The sequence below is a fragment of the Trichomycterus rosablanca genome, chromosome 9, assembly GCF_030014385.1.
Source record: "Trichomycterus rosablanca isolate fTriRos1 chromosome 9, fTriRos1.hap1, whole genome shotgun sequence".
Lineage (NCBI taxonomy): Eukaryota > Metazoa > Chordata > Actinopteri > Siluriformes > Trichomycteridae > Trichomycterus > Trichomycterus rosablanca.
Genome location: NC_085996.1, coordinates 28,956,825 through 28,978,874, shown reverse-complemented (window position 1 = coordinate 28,978,874; position 22,050 = coordinate 28,956,825). Strand labels below are relative to the sequence as shown.

Here is a 22,050-nt window from a genome sequence, read left to right as displayed (position 1 = left end):
AATCACTAACTCTTCACCCTCTTAGGTCCAAATGGACACTATACTGGTTACCTACTGCTCTTAGGTGCTAGCAAACATACTCTCAGTTGCATTTATTTATTAATTTTTTTAATGCATTTTCTCCCCATTTTCCTCCCGATTTAGCGCACTCAATTTTGTCTTCCGCTGCTGAGAGATACCAGATTGCATCTGAGGAGACTCTTCCGAGACCTGCACAGCCCTCCTCTTCTCGCCCCTGCTTTCTGCACAGGCGTCTCTTCTGCCAATCAGGGTCCTTACACAGCGTATGAAGACCCACCCAGTCACATAGTCTGGCCCCCACCCTGCAGATACAGTGGCCAATTAATATCTGCTGCAGGCACTGCCAATTATGCCCGCTAGATGGCACCCAGCCGACCGGTGGTAACACCGAGTTTCGAACCGAGGAGTTCAGAAACTCGGTGCTGGTGTGCAAGCGGAATATCCCGCTGCGCCACCTGGGCGCCTCTAAGTTGCATTTATTCTGGAGAACTTCAAAATGATTAAATGTAAATCCAAACATGCTAGCAAGCTATTATTCAAGAGCAGATGCTTTGTTAGTCAGTAGGTTTTTTCTGAAACACGATTTAGAACAGTTTGACTTTGGAATGATTCGTTTTTTTCTGTTTGTAGGTAGATCTATTTCCTTTTATTAAAATCAAGAAAAGCTTTTTTCATCTTGTCTCATTGGTAAAGAGTATTATAACATTTAGTAATAGTATTTGCTTGATTATCAGAAAAGAAATTTCTGTTTCTCATGTGCAGCCCTACAGTTTTATGTTGGCTGCATGAGCACAAACTAACATGCTTGATCTGTACCCTGAAATAGGCTATTTAGCATTAGTATTGTTCTGTTTCAGTAAAACTGAAAAAAAAAAATTTCCATAACAAACCACTTTAAAGCATTGTTTTACATCCCTTTTTATTACAAATGTTTATGAAAGAACCGTGGTTCTACTGTGACAGACTGTAACACTTCGTTGAGGGTGCATGTTTTTGCACTTTTGTTCACATTTCCTTTTCTCAGTGGGTGATTGTTCATAATTATATGATCACCATTACACGGAAAATAATCCACACTGAGAATAGCACATTGCTTTGGAGCAGAGGCTGCAAAGGCCACAAACATATGTTTATCTGTACAGTTCTGTCCTCCCTAACTAGTATGTGTACTGTTTCCCTTTTAGAATACTTCACATCATACTGTGAAGTTCACTGCTCTTCTACAACAAAGAATTTCAGAAGACGGAGCAAAGTGCTTTAAACATAGACTGTCAGTAGCTACTGCCTCTAAAACAAGGGACACAATTGCACTATTAAGTATAGGCACCACTACCTGCTTATCACAGAAGCCAGGTTGCTATTAATATTCAGTGTATTGAAAAGCTTTGCATATATGGGTCAATGGCAAGCAATTTGAAATGACTTCTTATATATGCTTTTAAACAGGAGACATAATTGTAGTATCCGAAAGCACTTAAAAAAGTCATATCCAATTCCCTGACTGTAACTTCAGCCACTCCTTGCACCATCCCTCCCTGGCCTAGTAGAGCCCCAGACTATGACGGGACACTTACGACACGCGTGCAGTCGCCTGCCAGAGATAGTCTCACAGAGAGCGGCTAGTACAGATAACATGATTCCTGCACAGCACCAAATTTTAACATTGCCTCTGATAAACTTCGGTAATAAGTTTGGTATGTTCTTCACACATCTGTGTTAAGCTGTAGCCCATTTTCTCTGTTGACTTGCTAAGATGTATGTTTGACAATGAGAATAGAAACTGCATCACTGTGCATGTAATGTTGGTACCACAGAGTACTAGGGTCCTGGGGACCCGGGTACAAACCTTGCCCCTGGGCACTGTCTGTAGGAGGTTTAGCATGTTTCCATGCTGGATTCCTCCCAGAAAAATGCAAAATGTTGACTGATTAATCCAAATTACCCCAAGGAATAAAGGAGTGAGTAAATATAATGGGTAAAGGTGGTTAAGGTACTGGACCCAGTGATCAGAAGGTCGCTGGTTCAAGCCCCACCACTGCCCCACCACTGCCAGGTTGCTGCTGTTGGGTCCTTGAGCAAGGCCCTTAACCCTCAATTGCTCAGACTGTATACTGTAACAGTAATGTAAGTCGCTTTGGATAAAGGCGTCTGCTAAATGCTGAAAATGTAAATGGTAAGTGTGTGGTGCCCTGTGATAGACTGCGACCAGTGTTTCTGGGTACAGTCAGACTCACCTTGATCCTAATCAAGACAAAGGGGTTACTATAGATTAGTAGAAAGAAAAACTAGAAGAGAAACAATAGGTTTGGACACAGACATTGCTCGTCCTTGACCTATATATAATTATTTGATGTTGTTTAGTGCAGCCTCTCTTTCAGAGTGAGTGAGCGAGCATCTGTGTTGGCACTAAGTGAAAGCCAGACAAGAAATAACACATTCTAAAAACAAAAAAACACACTTCAGACTTTGAAGCAGAAGTAATTAACGAAGCAGGAAGAGTGGGTGCGGACGTGTGTACATACATGCACTTATCAGAGTAATTTCAGTAGTGCTCAAGAGGAACTCCAAACAGTCCAGTTCTCTCATGATTTCCCAGACTTGAGACATACTTCTTAGGGACTTTGCAGAGGGCTGTTCTCGGTCTCTAGTTGAGCCAGTTGTCTCCTCAAGCTGTTGACTTTGTTCTGCAGCTCCTTATTGTATTCAATAATGTGGACCATTTCTTCATAGGCCTCATCCAAGCATTTGGTCGAGCGATTCCAGCGTAAAAACACACCTACAGGAGAAAAAACCCAGAATACTCAGCCAAGAAGCATAAAACGTAGATGTCACAGACCATAAACATTTATTTATTTATCAGGATTTTAACATCATGTTTTACACTTTGGTTGACAGGAATGGTAGTTACTCAATACACAAGATTCATAAGTTCACAAGTTTAATGTCGAACACAGTCATGGACAATTTTGTATCTCCAATTCACATCACTTGCATGTCTTAGGACTGTGGGAGGAAACTGGAGCTCCCGGAGGAAACTCCACACAGAAAGGACCCGGACCACCCCACCTGGGGATCGAACCATGGACCTTCTTGCTGTGAGGTGACAGTGCTACCCACTGAGCCACCATAAACATTTCAAAATAAAGTGAAAGAAATACATTATACCACACACCCTCAATGCGAAGCTATTAAGTGGGCCAAAAATAAAAGCTGCATGAAAAATTGGGTACAAGCAATACTGTCATGCCAGAGGGATTATACAGTGAAATGCTCATGATACCAACAAGCGTGTGAGCAGTCCTGTAACCTAAATCAATTTTAACACCTTCACACCATGCACAGATGGTCACCGGTATCATCAACAGGTTATGAAACCAGTCGTGGCTTTTGATGGCTTTGCACCAGTGTTTGCAGGAAATGAAATAAGATTGCATTACTTTGTATTACTCGATACAGAAATGGCTGAGTAATGAGGACCCTTACAAATCACTGTTATTACTCTTCAAATTAATTTTAATTAATGTTTTTTTATTAAAACATTTTTGGATAAGGGAAATTTGTATATATTAGATTTTCTATAGTTTTGGGAAATAATCACACAACCGACCACAATTTATTTTACATCTTGATCAAGCAAAATTAAATTGTGGCTATACAGGACTATTTGTTATCGATTATCAAGTTCAGGTGTTTCAGCCTCACCCACTGCTGTCAGGTGTTTAAAAACATAGCACATGGTTTGACAAGTTTGGTTTAGAGCAGGGTTTCCCACATTTTGTCTATGATTTTTACAGTGACCCAGGCAACACAAACAATGCATCCAAACAAAATATACCTAATTAATAAAAATGGTGGCAATCTGGGATTTCAAACAAGCTTGCGGTCTGGTATTCACATACTTCACATACTGGCCATTTAGTGTATTTGTAGTTCAACAGCTTTACACTAGCTTATTTACTACTGATCATAAAAGATATTTCCATGAATTATGTACTAAAATTGTTCCCTAAATGTAGTTGTCACTGTATCTCCACTCATCTGTCTTTAGACCCCACCTAATAAATATGTGATAAGTTAATTTGGACCAGAAGGAGGACTCAGGTAAGATGATTCCCTTTAGTGTCAATTTTATTGCGTCCCCGCAATGAACAAAATCCAACTTTGTATATATAAAAAAAAAAAAATTAGGTCCCAGCTAGGCCAGCTTTTTAGCCTTGTGCTATCATTCTGCGCATGGAAATACACAAAAGAAGAAGTCCACACAGGGCTTAAGTAAAAATGTTCATTACCAGGGCTCTAGACTAACTTTTTGCACTGGTGCGCCTAACTTTTTTTCTTAAATTTTCTAAATTTTCAACCGCATCGCATTCAACACAGGTTCACTTTTTTTTTTTAAATCGCTGTCCATATAGGCAATATTGACTTGTAAATGATTAACTAACAATCTGGTCAACATGGCCTCGTCTGATGATCTGTTTGCTGCTGCCTGCCGCTGAAAGGCAGTGGGGAGAGGCAAGGATGGATTAAGGATAGTCTGGGCCCCTGGGCAAAAATATGCCCCCCTCTTTCCTAGGACCCCTAATAGCCAGAAGTCGAAGTCAGAGCAGTGCCACAACGCCTCATCCATTTTCATAAGGGGCCCAAAAGCATGGCTAGGGCCCCCAAAAGCATGGCTAGGGCCCCCAAAAGCATGGCTAGGGGCCCCAAGAGGCCCTGGGGTCAAAGTCCCTAATAGTCAGAGGATCCTTAAAATGGAGGGCCCTCGGAAATAAAAATATATCGTATCATAAATGTTGATAGGCATTGCAAAATGTTTTGGGCCAGGCCCCCCCCCCCCGGGGCCCCCTGACCTCAAGGGCCCCTGGGCGCTGGCCCCACTGGCCCGGTCACTAATCCAGCCATGGGGAGAGGGGACACTTGGGCAGTGCATTTATCGTGGCATGTAATGTGTTTTATAGCTGCATTGTGCTTTTTCAGCCTTTTAATTCGAAATGTATTAGAACCAGTCACAAATACACTATTGCAGGCCATGGTCTTCCCATGTTCTTTACAGTTAATTATAGTATTATAGTCTAATTATAGTACACTATTATAAAAATAATAATAGAGTAAATGTGTGTATGTATGTGTGTATATTAAAAATTATATGTATATATATTTGTGTGGGGGTTTGTGTGTGTGTATGGGGCTCTAGAGTGTAATCTTAAATGCAGTGCATTATATTATCGGCTTTACTGAATCTTTTACACAGAATCGCTTGCGGTGCACTTACTGCGTATTTTGATTACATTTATTCTAATATTTTATGGTCTTTTAGTTATTTTTATATTTTACTTAACGCAAATATTGTCGTGTTTTTACTTTCACTATCGCGGCACTTTACCGTTAGCATTAGCCACTTGCTACTAGAGGGTTGGCTCACCTAGTCACTGTACGGGATGTTACGGGTCTTTTGCTGCGTGTGGTGGTGGAGGTGTGGGAATAAAGGCACACGACAAGGAAGAGTCACTTGAACTGCTTGGTCAGGACTTCAGTGAGCGTTACAACAATTTAGACTGCCTAGCTCCAGCACCCGAACTTAAGTTCTGGGGCCATCCGACGAGTCTCATATACAAAACTAACTGCAGAACCAGTGTTGCCAACTCCTCAGTAAGGAAAGTAGCTATTGGCTGTCCTAAAAGTCGCTAGAAGTCGCTAAATGACGTCATCGCCTAATTTGCATGATTCATTTGCATGTAATTGACGCTGTAGAAGAGAGGAATAACATCGTGGGAGAGACAAAAAGTGGGTAAAAACACCCTAAATATGTTTAGAACTACAAATGAACATTCTTCTGTTAATTCGTGGTTTGTTTTTGTTTTTTAAGAAAACACTGAGCTACTCTGGGCAGGGTTGCCAGATTGCGACAGTAATTTTCAGCCAAAATGCATGAAAAAACGCCCAAAACACAGGATAAGCAGATGATGTTTGGCATTTCACAAATAATAAACCAGTTAAACAATCATGACTTACAAATTAATATCTTAAAATGTACAGATCAGTAATTATACATTATAAAGGACAATTTTTTTTTTTGCTTGCATGTCTTTGAAGTAGCCTACCAAGTTTGTAAAATGCATTATTTGTTAGGACACAACCCTTTGCATGTAAATAAAAATAAACTTGCAAGCAATGAAAGTTTGCCCTCTCGTACATATGAGAGGTTGTATGTACGAGACTTGCTTACCTTCATATTCAACTCAAATCACTTGTCTAACATATGAATCAGTGTATTTATGGGCGTGGCAAGTGTCTTGGACTGGAAAGAATAACCTGTCAATCAAACTTTTGACAACGGGTTGGATGTGGTGGGAGAAGGGAGACCTGTTTATATTCCACCTGCTTTAGCAATAGCTTTTTTTATTTATATTTTAAGCTGCCGAAATAATTACAAACTAGCCCAAATTTTGTCCACCTGCCAGTGTGCTTTTCCCTGCCAATTTCCAACAAAATCCGCTCATTTTGGTGGAAACCCGCCCAATCTGGCAACACTGACTGTGATACTGACCGCCCGTGCTTTGGGACGGGGGAGGGGCTCACGGCAGGACCCGCTGCTCGTTGAGGACAGTAACTGCAGAACAATGTGTTTTCACGTTCGAGTCTCCAAAAACACCAGAAAAAGTCGCTAGATTTGTCGCTAGTCGCTTTTTTGAAAAAAAGTCGCTAGAGGGGTCAGAAAAGTCGCTAAATATAGCGACAAAGTCGCTAAGTTGGCAACACTGTGCAGAACGTCCGAACGCACATGTATAAACCTGGTGCTGCATTCTGATTGGCTGAGCTGAATGTCGCTCACATATCGCCACTACAATATTGTCCCGCCCCTCACTAGCTCTGATTGGTTTAGACCATGACATTGCCCTGATGTGTGTCTGTTGTTGAACCTGAGACTTTTGGCGAAGACTCACTGGCTGAGCACACCTTTGGCATGGTGCCAATTCATCAGAGGGCATCACGCATGTACCCACCTAGGGGTAAATATGAGCATCTAATCCTAATTGTGTGCTTATAGGAGTTGGAACAAAACCAAGGAAAGCCACACATGCATGTGGAGACAGTAGAACATAGGTGTATAGATAATATAGAGTATAGAGAGTATATGCCTCTATATACCATGGAATCCAAGGAATGTGATGAGTAATTCTAAATGAGGTACACTAAGAGCCAACACCCCCTTCTGCCCCCAGCCTTGTTGGCAAATGAACAGTCTAAATCAGTGTTTCTCAACCTTTTTTCAGTCACGGCACCCTTTAAAAGTATGCAAAATCTCAAGTCACCCCAGTCTAAAATGTATTAAAAAACTTACACTCTGCATCCCTCGGACTGCTAACACACACGCACACACACACCATAAGGTGTCATTTAGGGAGGGAGGGGTAAACGTGACTTACTTTTAATGGGAAAATTGAGCCTGGGATGATGCACACAATCGCCCTATTCTGGCAGGGATGGATGAGAGGCAGACGCGGAGCTCCTGGTCCAGAGCCCTCAGTCGCTCCCTGTACTTGTTTTTGATAAATGTTAGGCTCGAAAAGCTCAGTTCGCGCCATGAACAAATCAGATTTAACATAATTAAATGAGTTTATAGTTTATTTCTCAATTATTTGTCATTATACTAAGAGCACTGCTTCTTTTCTGCATGTTCTCTCTGTAGCTCGGCAACGGCTCTCTTAACTCAAAAGAAGCTTTATTGGCATGATAAATAAGGACCCATCACTATCAGAATACGACCCATCACTATCAGAATATTTTTGACGGCACCCCTGATGAAGCCAGACGGCACCCCGGTTGAGAAAGGCTGGTCTAAATAACCATGTTCTAGAAACAGTGCTATCATTAACAGTTAATGCTGGACAATAATTCGATATCGATATATATCGCGATAGAAAATGTTTCAATAACGGTGATATGATTTTTAAACAAATTTGATCGATATGCATTACGTCAGTGCGCTTTGCCCGTGTTACTTTTTTGCGGAAGCATTTCTGCTCGCAGGTTCCCACAGGGACGCAATTCAACAGCGCACCTCAAGCGAGTCGTTCTCCATCAAAACAGTGCAGTTACACACTCAACATAAATGTCAACCACCAACACAATTACAGAAGAAGTACTAGTACTGAGTACTAATACCAGTTATTAATATTACTTCTTATTAGTTGTAGCGCGCTACGAATAAAGGCACCAACGGGATATTCGTGTTCCACTGTTGCCAGATTGGGCGGTTTTCCTCTTAATTGGGCGTTTTTAAAAAAAAAACACTTTTAACACTTCTATTGAAAAGAGAATATTCAGTTTTAAGAAGCCCCAGCATTGTAGAAGGCTGTTAAAAGTAAAGTCAATGTTCAATGCTGATTTGGCTTAATAGTGTTGGTCAGAATGTATCATACTCTTGAAAGAAAATTAAAATTTGTTTTCCATGCATTCACACTAGCATGTTCTGGGGTTCAAATGAGTCTCATCAGTACACTCAAGTTTGCAATCAAATGATCAAGTATTGCAAAGGAATATCTTTGAAATTCTGTTAAGGTTATAGGCTATATTTTAGTTTTTCACAGGGAAAATGAGAAAAAATAAAAAGCTTATTATGTTAGGCTTGATGTAATTCTACATGGTACTCACTGCCATAGGTAAACGAGTGAGTGACCAAAACACTACTAGATCAACAGCTACTAGCCACATACCAAAATAAGGTATCAGACAGTTTCTGTGCCACCCCTGTGTGAGCAATGGTCTCAGTCTGGCCACCCATATAGAAATTGTCTGGCTTTGCCACTGTCCACAGTTGAAAAAGAAGCAGATGAAATAGCTGATAAGAGATGAAGGACTAATTCAGTCGTGTATTCAGCTTGTATTTCTTGCCAGAAACCAGAAAAGAGGTTTGCAGGTACAGGCATCCAATTTTGGTGTTTTTGGCAGTTTTTCTGACATTTGTGTTATTCATATTGATATCGGAATTATATCATATCGACCGAAATTAGGAGTTATATCGTGATATAAATTTTAGCCATATCGTCCAGCCCTATTAACAGTAATATATTTGCAAAAGGGCTTTTACTGGCTTCAGATTAAAACTAAATAGTAAACAGTCTTCATTCTAGTAATCCAGCCTTATACACCAACTCAAAACTTAAATCTTTACTAACACAGTTTACTACAAACGTGCTTGAAACGAACCCTCAGCCATCTGCAGGCAATAAATGTTAATCCGACCTGCATGGTAACAAAATAAGAACGAGGTAGTGTAAATAGAGGTAGTGTAAACAATTAAAACTAAACTGAAGTGAAATAAATAAGTCTAGATACTGTATATGAAGTGCTGGGTAAATGCACTACTGCCATCTAGAGGTTAAACAGTAGCAGCTCGTCAGGTACATTGTATGCTGGAGATGCAAATCACCGTGTACCCAAATGGCAAATGTTCTGAACACACTCGTAATGCGACAGAACAAAACGGTTATATTATGGCATTTATACTGTGTGTATGAACATGAAGCCTCATGATGTTCAGATTAAAATTGGACATTACAATAAGACATTGTACTTAAAATAAGTAAACCGCCATGGTGTCACGTAATATTTAGTAGAGCATGTGGAGTTTTTTCACACAATGTGGAAGCCTTATAACTAGAACCCTACCTAATTAGAGAAACACACTTTTCTATTGATTATGTAATCCCCAAAAGGACACAGTAAAATTCAAAATTTAGGGTTTGTGTTCATTCTCGTAGTGTATAAAATATGACGCGCAATATGCAAAATGTCATACGACAATTAAGCTAGTGTAACAGACTGTTCTGTGGTGTAGTGTGCTGACGATGTTTGTGTGTTTACGTATTGAGTGCATTTTGTCCCTTTGGGGATTCCATAATCAATAGAAAAGTGTGTTTCTTTACACACGTGATCATCTCTCTGTAGTCTGTGCTCAAAAAACAAGCTAGTAAAGTATTATGCTCCCGATAGTTTGTCTATGTACAGTTTATTACTTTCTTTATAAACTCAGCAAACTCTAAAGACGCTCGGTTATACTAGCAATCGGTTAGACAAAATGTCCAAGAAGTCTAAAGCAGCTAAAAGCACTACTCAGGTAACCAATTCAGAGGACACAGAGGTGTGTGTGTGTGTCAAAACACAGAGATCATTCCATTTATGAGTGTTATTTAATGACTGCTGTGAAATCTGGCACTTTTTAGTAGGACTCTACGTATAACATACACCAGTTATATATTGTGAATGTCTAAAAGGCCTTCACAGTCTCCAGATTTAAATCACATAGAAAATCTTTGATATGATTTAAAGAAAGCAGTTGCAGCATAAAAGCCATCAAACCTCAATGAGCCAGAGGCTTTTGCATGAGAAGAATGGATGAAGATTTGACGAGAGGTGTAAGAACCTTGTTTGCACTTACTAAATAAGTGCAAATAAGTGCACTTACTAAATAATTTCAATAATTTCCTTCGGGATAAATAAAGTATCTATCTATCTATCTATCTATCTATCTATCTATCTATCTATCTATCTATCTATCTATCTATCTATCGTCACTTATCTGGGGACTGCACAAGACTAGATGTAAAGAATAAATATTTTATGTCCGTTTACTGAAACTTCTTGTTGTTTTCATTTAATTCTCTACACATCACTATAATACCGTTAAGGGTGTGCCAAGCTTGATCACACTTTTCACTGGAATTAGCTACACAGTTGCTCTGTACTGATTACACCCAACAGAGGAAACACTACAAACCAGAGGAAACACTACAAATAAAGACATAAAGCAGATTTTTAAGATTTATAATAGTTCTTACCCTCCCACAGCATCAGACTCTGTGGGGCTACAGATGGCCAGATGACGAGACTGTTAGGCTCATAGAGTGGGTTAAGGAAGCGCTCCAGCTCCTGAGGCCTGTTCACCCACGACCACAGGGATACAGTCTTCTGAGAAAGTTTCAGCTTCACCCTGTCTCACCAAACAAATACAAATCACATTAATACACAACCATTTTCTACTACACAGTTTCCAGTCTCTACTGTTGTAGTGTTTAAGCATACCCTACATTCCCAAAAGTATGAATGCACCTGATCATAGCATTTATATGTGCTTGTTAATATGCAGTTGCATCCTACAACAAACTGCATTCAAAACACAAGACTTATCCTTTCTTATCACTTATTATTTTCCCATTATTTTATGCAGTGCAGCAGCCTAACCTGATGCAGAACAACCCCAGAGCATACTACCACTACATTTACGTTTTACATTTTCAGCATTTAGCAGACGCTTTTATCCAAAGCGACTTACACAATGAGCGGAACACAATGAGCAATTGAGGGTTAAGGGTCTTGCTCAGTACCTTAACCACTGAGCTATCACTGCCACTACCATGCTTGACAGCAGGTTCGGTGTTGTTGGGTCTGAATGTCCGATCTTTTCTGTTTTAAAAATAATTCTAGTCCATCTGGCCTGGTAACTTCTTTAACACAGAACTCTCACTCAAAGACTTTCACTATTAATGCGATTTGCAACAAATTTCAGGGGGTATTAAGGTGCTTTTGAGCAGGGCCATTTTCTTGCACAAAAAGTCTATTGGCTCTGTAAAGCTGACTTGACAGTAGACAGTGGCACCAGTATTACCAGTATTGTAAAACTTTTTACACCTTTAAATGAATAATCTAGTGTCAGAAAACCCAAATGAACTTAAACACATTTTTTTTTTTTTAAAGCATTTCGGTGAAACTCAAATTTAACTCCAAAGTTGTTAAGTGGGATTAAGGTCAAGACTTGGTCAGGACTTTTGGCCATATAGTGTACATGCCTGTTTTCTGGGATTTCTTGTCATCCTCTGATAATACAATTATTATATGTGATTCATTTAAAGTTTAATGTCAATCTAGATCATGAAGTGCAGAAATAAATAAAATAAATATCAATATTTTTGGTGAAAATACAAGTCTGGCTAGAAAAACTGAAGGCAAATGTATGGGACTGAGCACTGACCTCTCAGCTGCACTGTTTCCCAAAAAGGTTCCAAACTGGGACGCATAAGCATATTCGAACAGCATGACCAGGAATTGTTCATTAAACTGGAAGGAGCAAGGGAACTGGCGCAGGATCTGCCACACACCGTCCAGGAAGAGCAGGAACACCGGCGACTCATTTCTAGGCTTCCCATTGGAATATGCTGACTGGGCACAGCGGTGATGGAACGGATGACCTGCCTGTGCAAATTAAAAGAAATCAGATAATATCACATTATGAATAATAATGTCATGGGATGGGTGGGTGTGGATGAATAGACCTATAAAATTAATCTATATAGGGATAAGAAAATTAATTTGGACTCAATTTCCATTTTATTCCATATTTCTGATCTTCAGACATATCTCACCTGCAGCCACTCACGCTCCACAAGGGCCTCAAAGCCACGAACTGTTCTGCATCCTGGATCCAGAATAATCTGGGCTAGAGAGGTAACCTGCAGTGTAGAGTCTGTGCCCTCCGCCCCATGGACCAGCACTGATGCACCCTCTCTGATGACACCCAGCAGGCAGGACAAACAAATAACGAAACAAAGTGTTATTGCAAATCTTAAGGAGTTGCTTCTTTTATGTTGCTTAAAAGTCCAGTACATTATTCTTAAATGATATTCAAACTCTACTAGTTTCTATTTATTATGCCAACTCTTGGTTTTAAATAGCCATGTCCCAATTCATAAAAAAAAAAAACACCTAGGTTGGTTTTGCCCTTTTGTTTGGGAGCAGAGTGTTCAGCTATGTTAAGGTGTTCTCACAGATCTTTGAAAAAGATTAAGATCAGCACTTCTCAACATCAGTGTACTTTATTTAAAACCACTGAAGTCTTGCGTCTGCAGTGTACGTTGGTTTGGTGTGCGTAAAATAGACAGAAAGGAGCAGGTTTTTTAATCTAATATCTTTCAGTTATGCTGTCTACCTTCCTTATACAGATGTATTTTCACATTATTTTCTTCTATTTTTGTAACTGTAATAGGCTTTGGACTTTGTCTTGGTCTTTGGTTTGACAATGTACACAGTTTAAAAATCATTTAAAAGAAAACTCCTAATCAATGACAGCAAAATACTTTTATGGCTGCTTCCTGGGTTAAACTTATTACAGTATAATATAACTTAAAGTCTACAATATTCTAATAGAGAACGTTTAAAATATCGTCTCAGCTTCATAAATGTTATGCAAGAATGTAAATGTGCAAGAATTTACAGCAATTAGCTCATATTCACAACAATGCACTCAAAATAATCCATGCCTAAATTTGTGCAAGCACATTGTACAGTAATGGGCAGTGTGCCAAAAGCAGCATGAAACCCAGCAGAGCCAGCAGTTTACAAACCTAATGATGATTGCAGCTTAGACAATAGCTAACCATTAGCACTCAAACGGGCTTTAAAACGAGTATAGCATGAATTATGTAATAACACTTTTAGATTTGCTTAGAATAATTAACACAGTTATGAACTAGTTACACACAGCTATCTTCTTAAATGTGCCTCAGAAAAGATGTATGAAGATAGAGAGGCGCACTGTAAATGTGAGCAATCTGTTATCAGATCATGCATTTTGCTCATAAACCACGTATGGTGAAAATGTACAAGCACTGCAACATGAATAAATGAGAGCTCAGAATCAACTACAGAAACTGTTTAGTAAGTGTAGTCATAAATGAAGATAGTCTTCTAATAAAGAGTAAAATGTAAGCAGTGTGGATTCAAGGCTGATAAGCTTTTTGATGCAGCTAACTCGTTTTATCTCTGGCTCATATAAAGAGTGGAATTTAACTTTTTGCAGGCAATTGTGGCTTGTGAATAAAAAAAATAAAAAAACACACATTACCAGTGCCATAAATGTCTTCCTCAGCTTCTTCCACATTTTAAACTGGTAAGCACTGATATGATCACAGTTGCAACGACTGTACATGATCACCATAAGTGCCAAAAAACAACCTAGTAGAAAATATTAAAACCAGGCCATATGAATTGAAATTTGGGGGGACCAAATGTACCTGGAGTTCTACCCTTTTAAAAGAAAAAAATTGTGACTTGCTGATATGAAGCTCAGAGGTGTGATTATATTTTAACAGGATGCTATAATCCTGTCGGTTATCGTATAAATGTCTACTAATGATGCTTGTTTATCGGTTAAAAGATTTTGGCAATATCTGCATTCCTGTTTTGTATTATTACACATACTCAGATGACTTAATAATATCAATGGACATAAGTAGAGCAATTTACTGCCAAATACTGGACAAGGAACGTTCAGAGCTAATAACAAAAAGAAAATAATTATAGGGGAACATCACCACATGGCTGCTAGTTTATATTTGAACATAACTGATCTAGAGTAGATAAAACACCTTCACTTGGAAACCTAAAAAAGAAAACCAACCTGCATCCTTAATAAAAAAAAATCATTAGGCGGAATAAATAATGACCTGGCAACCGCTTTGAATATTTTAACGGTGAATGACATGCCTTTTGTTTTGGGATGTGGAAAAAAATCTCAGATAATCTCAGATAATTAGACATGATATGTAATGAGCCACACTTCTTCACAAGTATATTCACTCTTTTCTTTACAGACTTCCTTCCATCTTAGCACGTGTAAGAAGAAATACACACAACATATGTCTTTTCATGTGCATGGCCTGTAAACTTGTGCTAGTTTAATATGACCCCCATATTTTCACACTGAATGTCTATGAATAGCTTAACCCACTGAGTTTTAATGCATCTGTCTACGAGAGACAGAACAGACATAAAGAGAAAGAAAAGAGATAAGAGGAGTTTTTAAATTCTAACCTGTCGATGCACTGCGCAGCCAGGCATGCAGTGGTGAGGATTTCTTTAACATGGCTCAGCCAGTTGGAGGCCTCCAGTTTGCTAAGCCAGCGGTCCATGCTGTTTGAGTGGTCATTACTTGCCTCCACTAGTTTGATCAGACTTTCTTGTAGAATATTGTACCTGTGAGAGATTACATTACACATTTAAAAGCTACAGCACATTGTATTACATCTAAATAAAAGAAAGAAAATTTCCAACATTTCTATTCCTTTTCTGGGTTAATCAACAAATCAGGTTTCTAAGAGATAACACCACCTAAATTTAATTATGTCAGTGAGTGTGGAAAAAGTGAACTAAGGCATAAATAAATAAATGATTCCTTTCTGCCGCTCCTGTTAGGGGTTACCACAGCGGATCATTTAACAGAATATTTAATTTTGCCAAGATTTTTATCCCCGACGCCCATCCTAACGCAATACTCTTATTTATCCGGGCTTGGGACCGGCGCTAAGGGTGCACTAATACACTATACGGCCAAAAGTATTTGGACACCTGACTTTGAGCTTGTTGGAAATTCCATTTTGAAAACAAATGGTATTAAAATGAATCGATCTATATGTGATCTTTTCAGCTTTAACAACAGCCACTTCTGTGAGAAGGCTTCTCACAAGACTTTTAAGTATGTCTGTGGGAATTTGTGCCCAGTCAGTCAAAAGAGCATTTGTATGGCTGGGCAATGATATTGGTCCAGAAAGTCTCAAATGACGTTCCAGTTTATTTCAAAGCTAGTCAGTGGAGCTGATGTCAGGGCTCTGTGCAGACCACTGGAGTTTCTTTAAAGACAGCTTTTCTTCATGTCTTTATAGTCCTTGCTTTGTGCACAGGGGCACAGTCATGCTGGAGCAGGAAACTTAACTGTTGCTGCAGGAAGCATATTTCCTTAATATAACTAACTGGTTTATTGTTATGGCAAAAACACATAAATTTAACAAGTGGAATGAGGTGTCCCAACACTTTTATCCATTTAGTGTTTAAGGGGCCCTTTTGATTGATGACTGGCATATAGGGAGGTATCAGATAGACTACAGTCAGTGATTGCCTATACACAAAGTTCATCTATATGGTAGGTTTAGCTCATATAATAATCAATGAATATAACTACCAGATAGGTGTACCTAATAAAGTGCTAAATGACTGTACACATGTGTCCTGGCCTTCAAGTAAACATTAACAGACCTCTCAATAGCTTTGTGAATTCTTCTCCACTGTGGGTAGTTGGCCTCCTGCTCAAAGCCGCCTCCACGAGCCTTAGCCTGTTGCGCTACAGCAGAAGTGCGTGTATCGATGATGTAACCTCGTTTTCCTGCACGAAGCGTAGCGTTAATCAGCTTCTCATCTTCCTTACAACGACGCCCATTCGTTCCAGTCAGAGGCTGTCCAGCTCGCATCATCACCTGTAAACAAAGACACCTAGTAAATGCCTATTCTTGATGAAGATAAAACCACACATAGGACTTTGCTGACCATGCCATTCCTCTTGTGGTAGTAGCTGAGCACGGGAAAACGTCCACTGTGCCGAAAAGTAGCAGCTTTACACAACGTGTCGTCATCTACGTCCTTGGGTACAGCCACCAATGCAGGGTAGGAGGGACAAACGGTGAAGTCTTTATTTACTTCACTGAGTCTCCATTCATCTGTCTGTTAGAGAGAAACAGCACAAAATAACACCTGTCTGAACTCTGAGACTATAAGAAAAAAAAAAAAAAAACATTGTCATATGTTTAACCTTGTTTTAAAAAAAATAAACTATACCATTGATTCTAGGTCTTTGAAAGCTTCTTCTTGTGAGAACAAATGCCACCCATCCTCTATGACCTCAAACATGGGCCGGTAGAAGAACGGATACATCAGTGCAGCAGAGTCGAGTGTGGCCAATGCCTGAAAAAGAAAGATTGCTGCTGAAAATGTAGCAGAAATGTCAGGTAGGACAACTATTTTGCTTCAACGGCTAAAACATTTAAACATTATTATTATTATCATCCAATTATATCTCCTCTACTGCTGCAAACTCCTGTCTTAAACAAGGAGGGCCGTACTTAACACATGCCCCCTTTGGTCTGCCCTACCCCGGACATAGCCAATCATGTTCATGTAGGTGCACAGACTGCCAATGGCAGAGCTGAGAGGTAAACTCAAGTGCTCGAAATCTCAGTATCATGCCACCGAGCGTCCTGCATGCAGCAGTGTTAATATGTCTGCAGATAGAGTAGTGTAATATTTTGTTCTACACTAATTTCCTTTCGCCCAGTTAAATTAAAATTTTCTTGGGTCCACTGCTGGGATCTAAAGTTTGAATCTCTGCTGGGCGAACAACCTGGCTAGGCGTCCATCATATGTCTGAAATCGCATACTTAAACAGTATGTACTCAATTGGAGGCAGTGTTTGTTTGTTTGTTTATTAGGATTTTAATGTCATGTTTTACACTTTGGTTACATTCATGACAGGAACGGTAGTCACTCATTAAACAAGATTCATCAGTTCACACAAGGTTAAATCGAACACAGTCATGGACAATTTAGTGTCTCCAATTCAACTCACTTGCATGTCTTTGGACTGTGGGAGGAAACCGGAGCACCCGGAGGAAACCCACACGGACACTGGAGGCAGTGCGCACTGCTCGACAGGTAAAGCATTAAGCTCTTTCAGTATGCAAGTGTGCAGTATGCGTACTGTCCAATATGGAAGTATGCGGTTTCAGACACAGCCATTGTCTTTGTGTGAGGAGTCACTTTGTCCTATCTGGTTAGTGGTGGGAAGACCAGCAAGCAGATTAGTGAGACTCACCATAAAGCTTTTTTATGGCCTTAATCGGTATGCCAGTGTGTGTGGGAGTACAAAACACCATATGTGTGCAAGATCACTGTATCAAAGCTGCTGTTGCAAAGGCACATTTTAATTACTGTTCTTGACTGGCCTGTGTTACGCAAGTTTATTTGAAGAGCATGAAAGCAATGCACTTAAGTCCTGTCTGAATGAACAGTCTAGAATTCATAGTCGGTTCTTATAAGCCCTGACATGGTTACAGCACAGAAAACCAAAACATGGGAGTGGTGCCTGGACCAATAAAGGACTTATACAGTCAGGTACTAACTCATATATGTAAGTCATTAGTCTTACTCATACAAAAGCTTTAAGCAGCTCAACTACAACAATTACATTCAAGCAGTTGAACATTGTAATAAAAGCAGAGTAATGAATATAGGGTTTCAAACTATCGTTAATGATTATTCATTACAGCATGAAAAAGTAAAACATAACCACAGAATCAGACCACAGCAGCATAGTAAAAAATTTACCACACCTCAATAGAGCTAGCAATGTTGAGACATTCCTCCATGCCAGGTATGTCCAGCTGGATAATTCTTAGGTCCTTGCATTTCACAATAATTGTGCCCTGAGATCCAATAAACCTAGGTCAGAAAAAAACAAACAAAAGAGAGATCATTTTAAATCAGGGTATTACCTCTGTCCGAAAAAACCGAAAATTGGGCTATACAAAGAGTTTATGAAGTATAAACACATAAAAATGTAAAAAGTACAGTTTTTAGGCTCACAAAAAGCACACCTAATTAATAATAAGCTCACCTCTTCTCAATGGCATCGATGTTAGCATGGAGCAGCCAGAGCTCTTCTGTGTTGTCCTGCCGTGAAGACAGGATGAGATGATGGCCAGTTAAACACAGAGTGCCCTCCACAACAGGCAGAAAAGGTCTGTGCAGGACTACTCCATCCACTCGAGGGGTCTTGATCAGCTCTGCAAACTCCATTCTAAAGGTAAGAAAAGTCTGGATGTGGGACGGCAATACAGTACAAAATAATGTCAGATCTAACAAAACCACATCAGGGTATGGGCTCAATCCCGAATTACTTCCTTTTCTATGGCATGCAGATGAACACTTTTTACACACCAAGGAACACATAATAAAAGACATAATTGGTATAAACAATACGGCAAAAAGCCATAGAGTTTTTTTTCTTTTAATGTCTTTACATGTAATTGCAAAACAGTGTGCTGAATAGTGTAATAAACAAAATGCAATGCAAAGAATTGAGGTTACATGTTAAATAATTTCAATAATTTCCTTCAGGATAAATAAAGTATCTATCTATCTATCTATCTATCTATCTATCTATCTATCTATCTATCTATCTATCTATCTATCTAATACACTTGTAACAGACATGTACAGGGGTTGGACAATGAAACTGAAACACCTGGTTTTAGACCACAATAATTTATTAGTATGGTGTAGGGCCTCCTTTTGCGGCCAATACAGCGTCAATTCGTCTTGGAAATGACATATACAAGTCCTGCACAGTGGTCAGAGGGATTTTAAGCCATTCTTCTTGCAGGATAGTGGCCAGGTCACTACGTGATGCTGGTGGAGGAAAACGTTTCCTGACTCGCTTCTCCAAAACACCCCAAAGTGGCTCAATAATATTTAGATCTGGTGACTGTGCAGGCCATGGGAGATGTTCAACTTCACTTTCATGTTCATCAAACCAATCTTTCACCAGTCTTGCTGTGTGTATTGGTGCATTGTCATCCTGATACACGGCACCGCCTTCAGGATACAATGTTTGAACCTTTGGATGCACATGGTCCTCCAGAATGGTTCGGTAGTCCTTGGCAGTGACGCGCCCATCTAGCACAAGTATTGGGCCAAGGGAATGCCATGATATGGCAGCCCAAACCATCACTGATCCACCCCCATTTGTTGCGATGATGGCCAAGGTGACCCGTTCAATGGGTAAATTAAAGCAATAATACAGTAATTAACATCTTAAGTCATCTGTCAGTTTGCCCTCACAAATAACTTTGAACATGGAGAGAGACCAGCTTTACCATTAATCATAAAATTAAGTAAAGCCTTCACACTAACAATTTAATTCAGTCTTCATCAGATAGCATTTTATTTTAGGTGCAGCAGATCCAGAATAAACACTGGCATCGGGGGCTGATGTGCAGTAAATAAAGAAGTACAATTAAACAATTGGGGAGATACAATAAGTGCAATCACAATTCACAATTTAAAAATTACATTACTTACTTGTAACTTACATGATTTTCCCCCCTTTGTAGATGCTTGATGTTTAAATTTGGTCTGGGTGGCCCTAATTCTTAAGTTGCTAATTTATCCTGATTGATACAATGACTGAATGGCATTAATGACACGATGGAGTTGCTCTGAACTGAGGTAATGGTAGTCATGGTGACGAGATCGTGACACCAGGTTACGTGTGACGCAAGCACGTAAGTGCGAGCCCTCCCGGAAGCCATTCAGAATGTATTGCAGCGCCTGCAGTTCGAAAAAAAGAGCCTTAACATGAGAGTCTATAGCTGCGTCCGAAATCGCATACTTCCATACTCAATAGTACGCGAAATGAGTACGCGAGAGTGGTTAGTATGTCCGAATACATAGTATACACAAAGAGGTACACGAGAAGTACACGGATGACCTACTTATTGGGCAGCCATGTTTGAGTATGCAAGCGATGCACACTTGTGGTCCGCTAATGTATCCCATAATACAACTGGAGCTGCGTAGGTGTTCGTAGCGGAATAAAAAACAAGAAAGATAGCGGAAAACGGAGAGTCCTCTGTTCACAAGTGTAAGTAAGATAAATAAAATAAAAATGTTAAAGACGAATAAATAACAAAAAGACGATAAATATCCAAAATTTGGCGAGTGGGGTTTGTAATGAGTCTGTAACTATGGTGATATTACGTCATCACGTCATCACTTGACGTTGGTAAGATGGCGGATGTAGTACGTAGCGGTGTTGTGTGCATACTGCATACTTCTGTACTGAAAGTATGTACTTTTTTACCGGCCGAGTAGTGCATACTTCCTCCAATCTAGTACGTACTCTGTATGTATGCGATTTCGGACGCAGCTTATGAGAGCAATCCGGGGCAGCAAAGGGGGCGGTACTGTACGGAACACAACTCCACGCTGATTGGACTACAATATTCAGAGGCAAGGCAGACTGTCCAGAACAGTCACAGCTGTGATAGAAAAATTTCTTCCCTTTCGCCCTTTGGTGGTGCGTCGCCCGATAGCCCTAAGGAACGAGCCGCCCCTGCAGATACCCTCTCAGCAAATAGCAATGTTAAAGATGTTACTGCTTTGTGAGATCTGTAGAGAGTTTGTCAGTCTGTGCAATCAATGCAACTCACATTCATCACACATTCGTAAAAAAAAAGGAGGTGTATCAACCTTTAGTCTGAGCAAATAAACAGTTGCAGAAATCAGTAAAATTGGGCAGCACAATGGCTCAGTGGGTCTCACATCAAGAAGAGTTTGGTCCGGGTCCTTTCTGTGTGGAGTTTGCATGTTCTCCCTGTGTCTGCGTGGGTTTCCTCCCATAGTCCAAAGACATACAAGTAAAGTGAATTGGAGATACAAAATTGGTCATGACTGTGTTTGACATCAAACTTGTGAACTGATGAATCTTGTGTAACGAGTAACTATCTGTTCTGTCATGAATGTAACCAAAGTGTGTAAAACATGATGTTAAAATCCTAATAAATGAATCAGTAAATCCTAAGAATGGGATAAAACACAGGATTTCCTTACAAAATGTCAATTACTAAAAACGTTTGACTTCAGTTTTATGCTGCGTTTTTGAGCAAAAACATTTAAAATGATCAACGTTTTGTTTTGTGTCTGTTACGATTAACACTGAACCCAATGTGTGAATATTAGCTATTTAGGATTCAGACGCCGGACAATACAGATAAACGGAAATTGATATAATTAAGTAATAAAAGCAAAATACAGTCAAAAAGGTAAACATAAACAAAAGAACTACAGCAAAACACATTTAACAGTCCTCACATAAGCTAGCATGTTTACATATGAGTGTATTAGCTTGCTAGCGCGGTTGTTGTTGTGACGTAAATGCAGTAACTGAAGCACCGATATGCTACAGCGCACAGAGCTAATAATGATTCAGTTTAGTAGAAACGTGCACAGCGATTTAACCCTGCTGTCATCTACATCTCCATTAATGTTACAGATCAAATAAAGCAATGCAATCTCACCTGACTTCTCTTCCCGACTCCTCTTCCTGTTTTTTCTGTTCTTTGGGATTTTACAGAGGAGATAGTAGTT

At 39.6% G+C, this 22,050-nt stretch overlaps 1 protein-coding gene across 1 annotated transcript; it reads right to left on the bottom strand.

Moving 5' to 3' along the window:
* Positions 1 to 303: 303 nt before the first annotated feature.
* Positions 304 to 22,050, bottom strand: mtmr9 (myotubularin related protein 9). Its single transcript, XM_063002194.1, has 11 exons — positions 21,981 to 22,050; positions 18,518 to 18,700; positions 18,234 to 18,342; positions 16,684 to 16,809; positions 16,396 to 16,569; positions 16,108 to 16,325; positions 14,890 to 15,051; positions 12,444 to 12,585; positions 12,053 to 12,273; positions 10,863 to 11,014; positions 304 to 2,797 (listed from the first exon to the last, which is right to left on the bottom strand). Exons 2-11 carry the CDS (start codon positions 18,697 to 18,699, stop codon positions 2,634 to 2,636), a joined length of 1,650 nt encoding a protein of 549 aa, XP_062858264.1. The 5' UTR covers position 18,700; positions 21,981 to 22,050; the 3' UTR covers positions 304 to 2,633.

What these genes read in the sequence shown, in the direction of transcription:
- mtmr9 (XM_063002194.1), bottom strand. Translation starts at nt 18,699, where the DNA reads ATGGAGTTTGCAGAGCTGATCAAGACCCCTCGAGTGGATGGAGTAGTC. An exon ending in ATCGATGCCATTGAGAAGAG is followed by an intron (nt 18,343 to 18,517) that starts GTGAGCTTATTA and finishes TTTCTGACCTAG; the next exon opens with GTTTATTGGATCTCAGGGCA. An exon ending in GCTGCGCAGTGCATCGACAG is followed by an intron (nt 12,586 to 14,889) that starts GTTAGAATTTAA and finishes GGGTGTCATCAG; the next exon opens with AGAGGGTGCATCAGTGCTGG.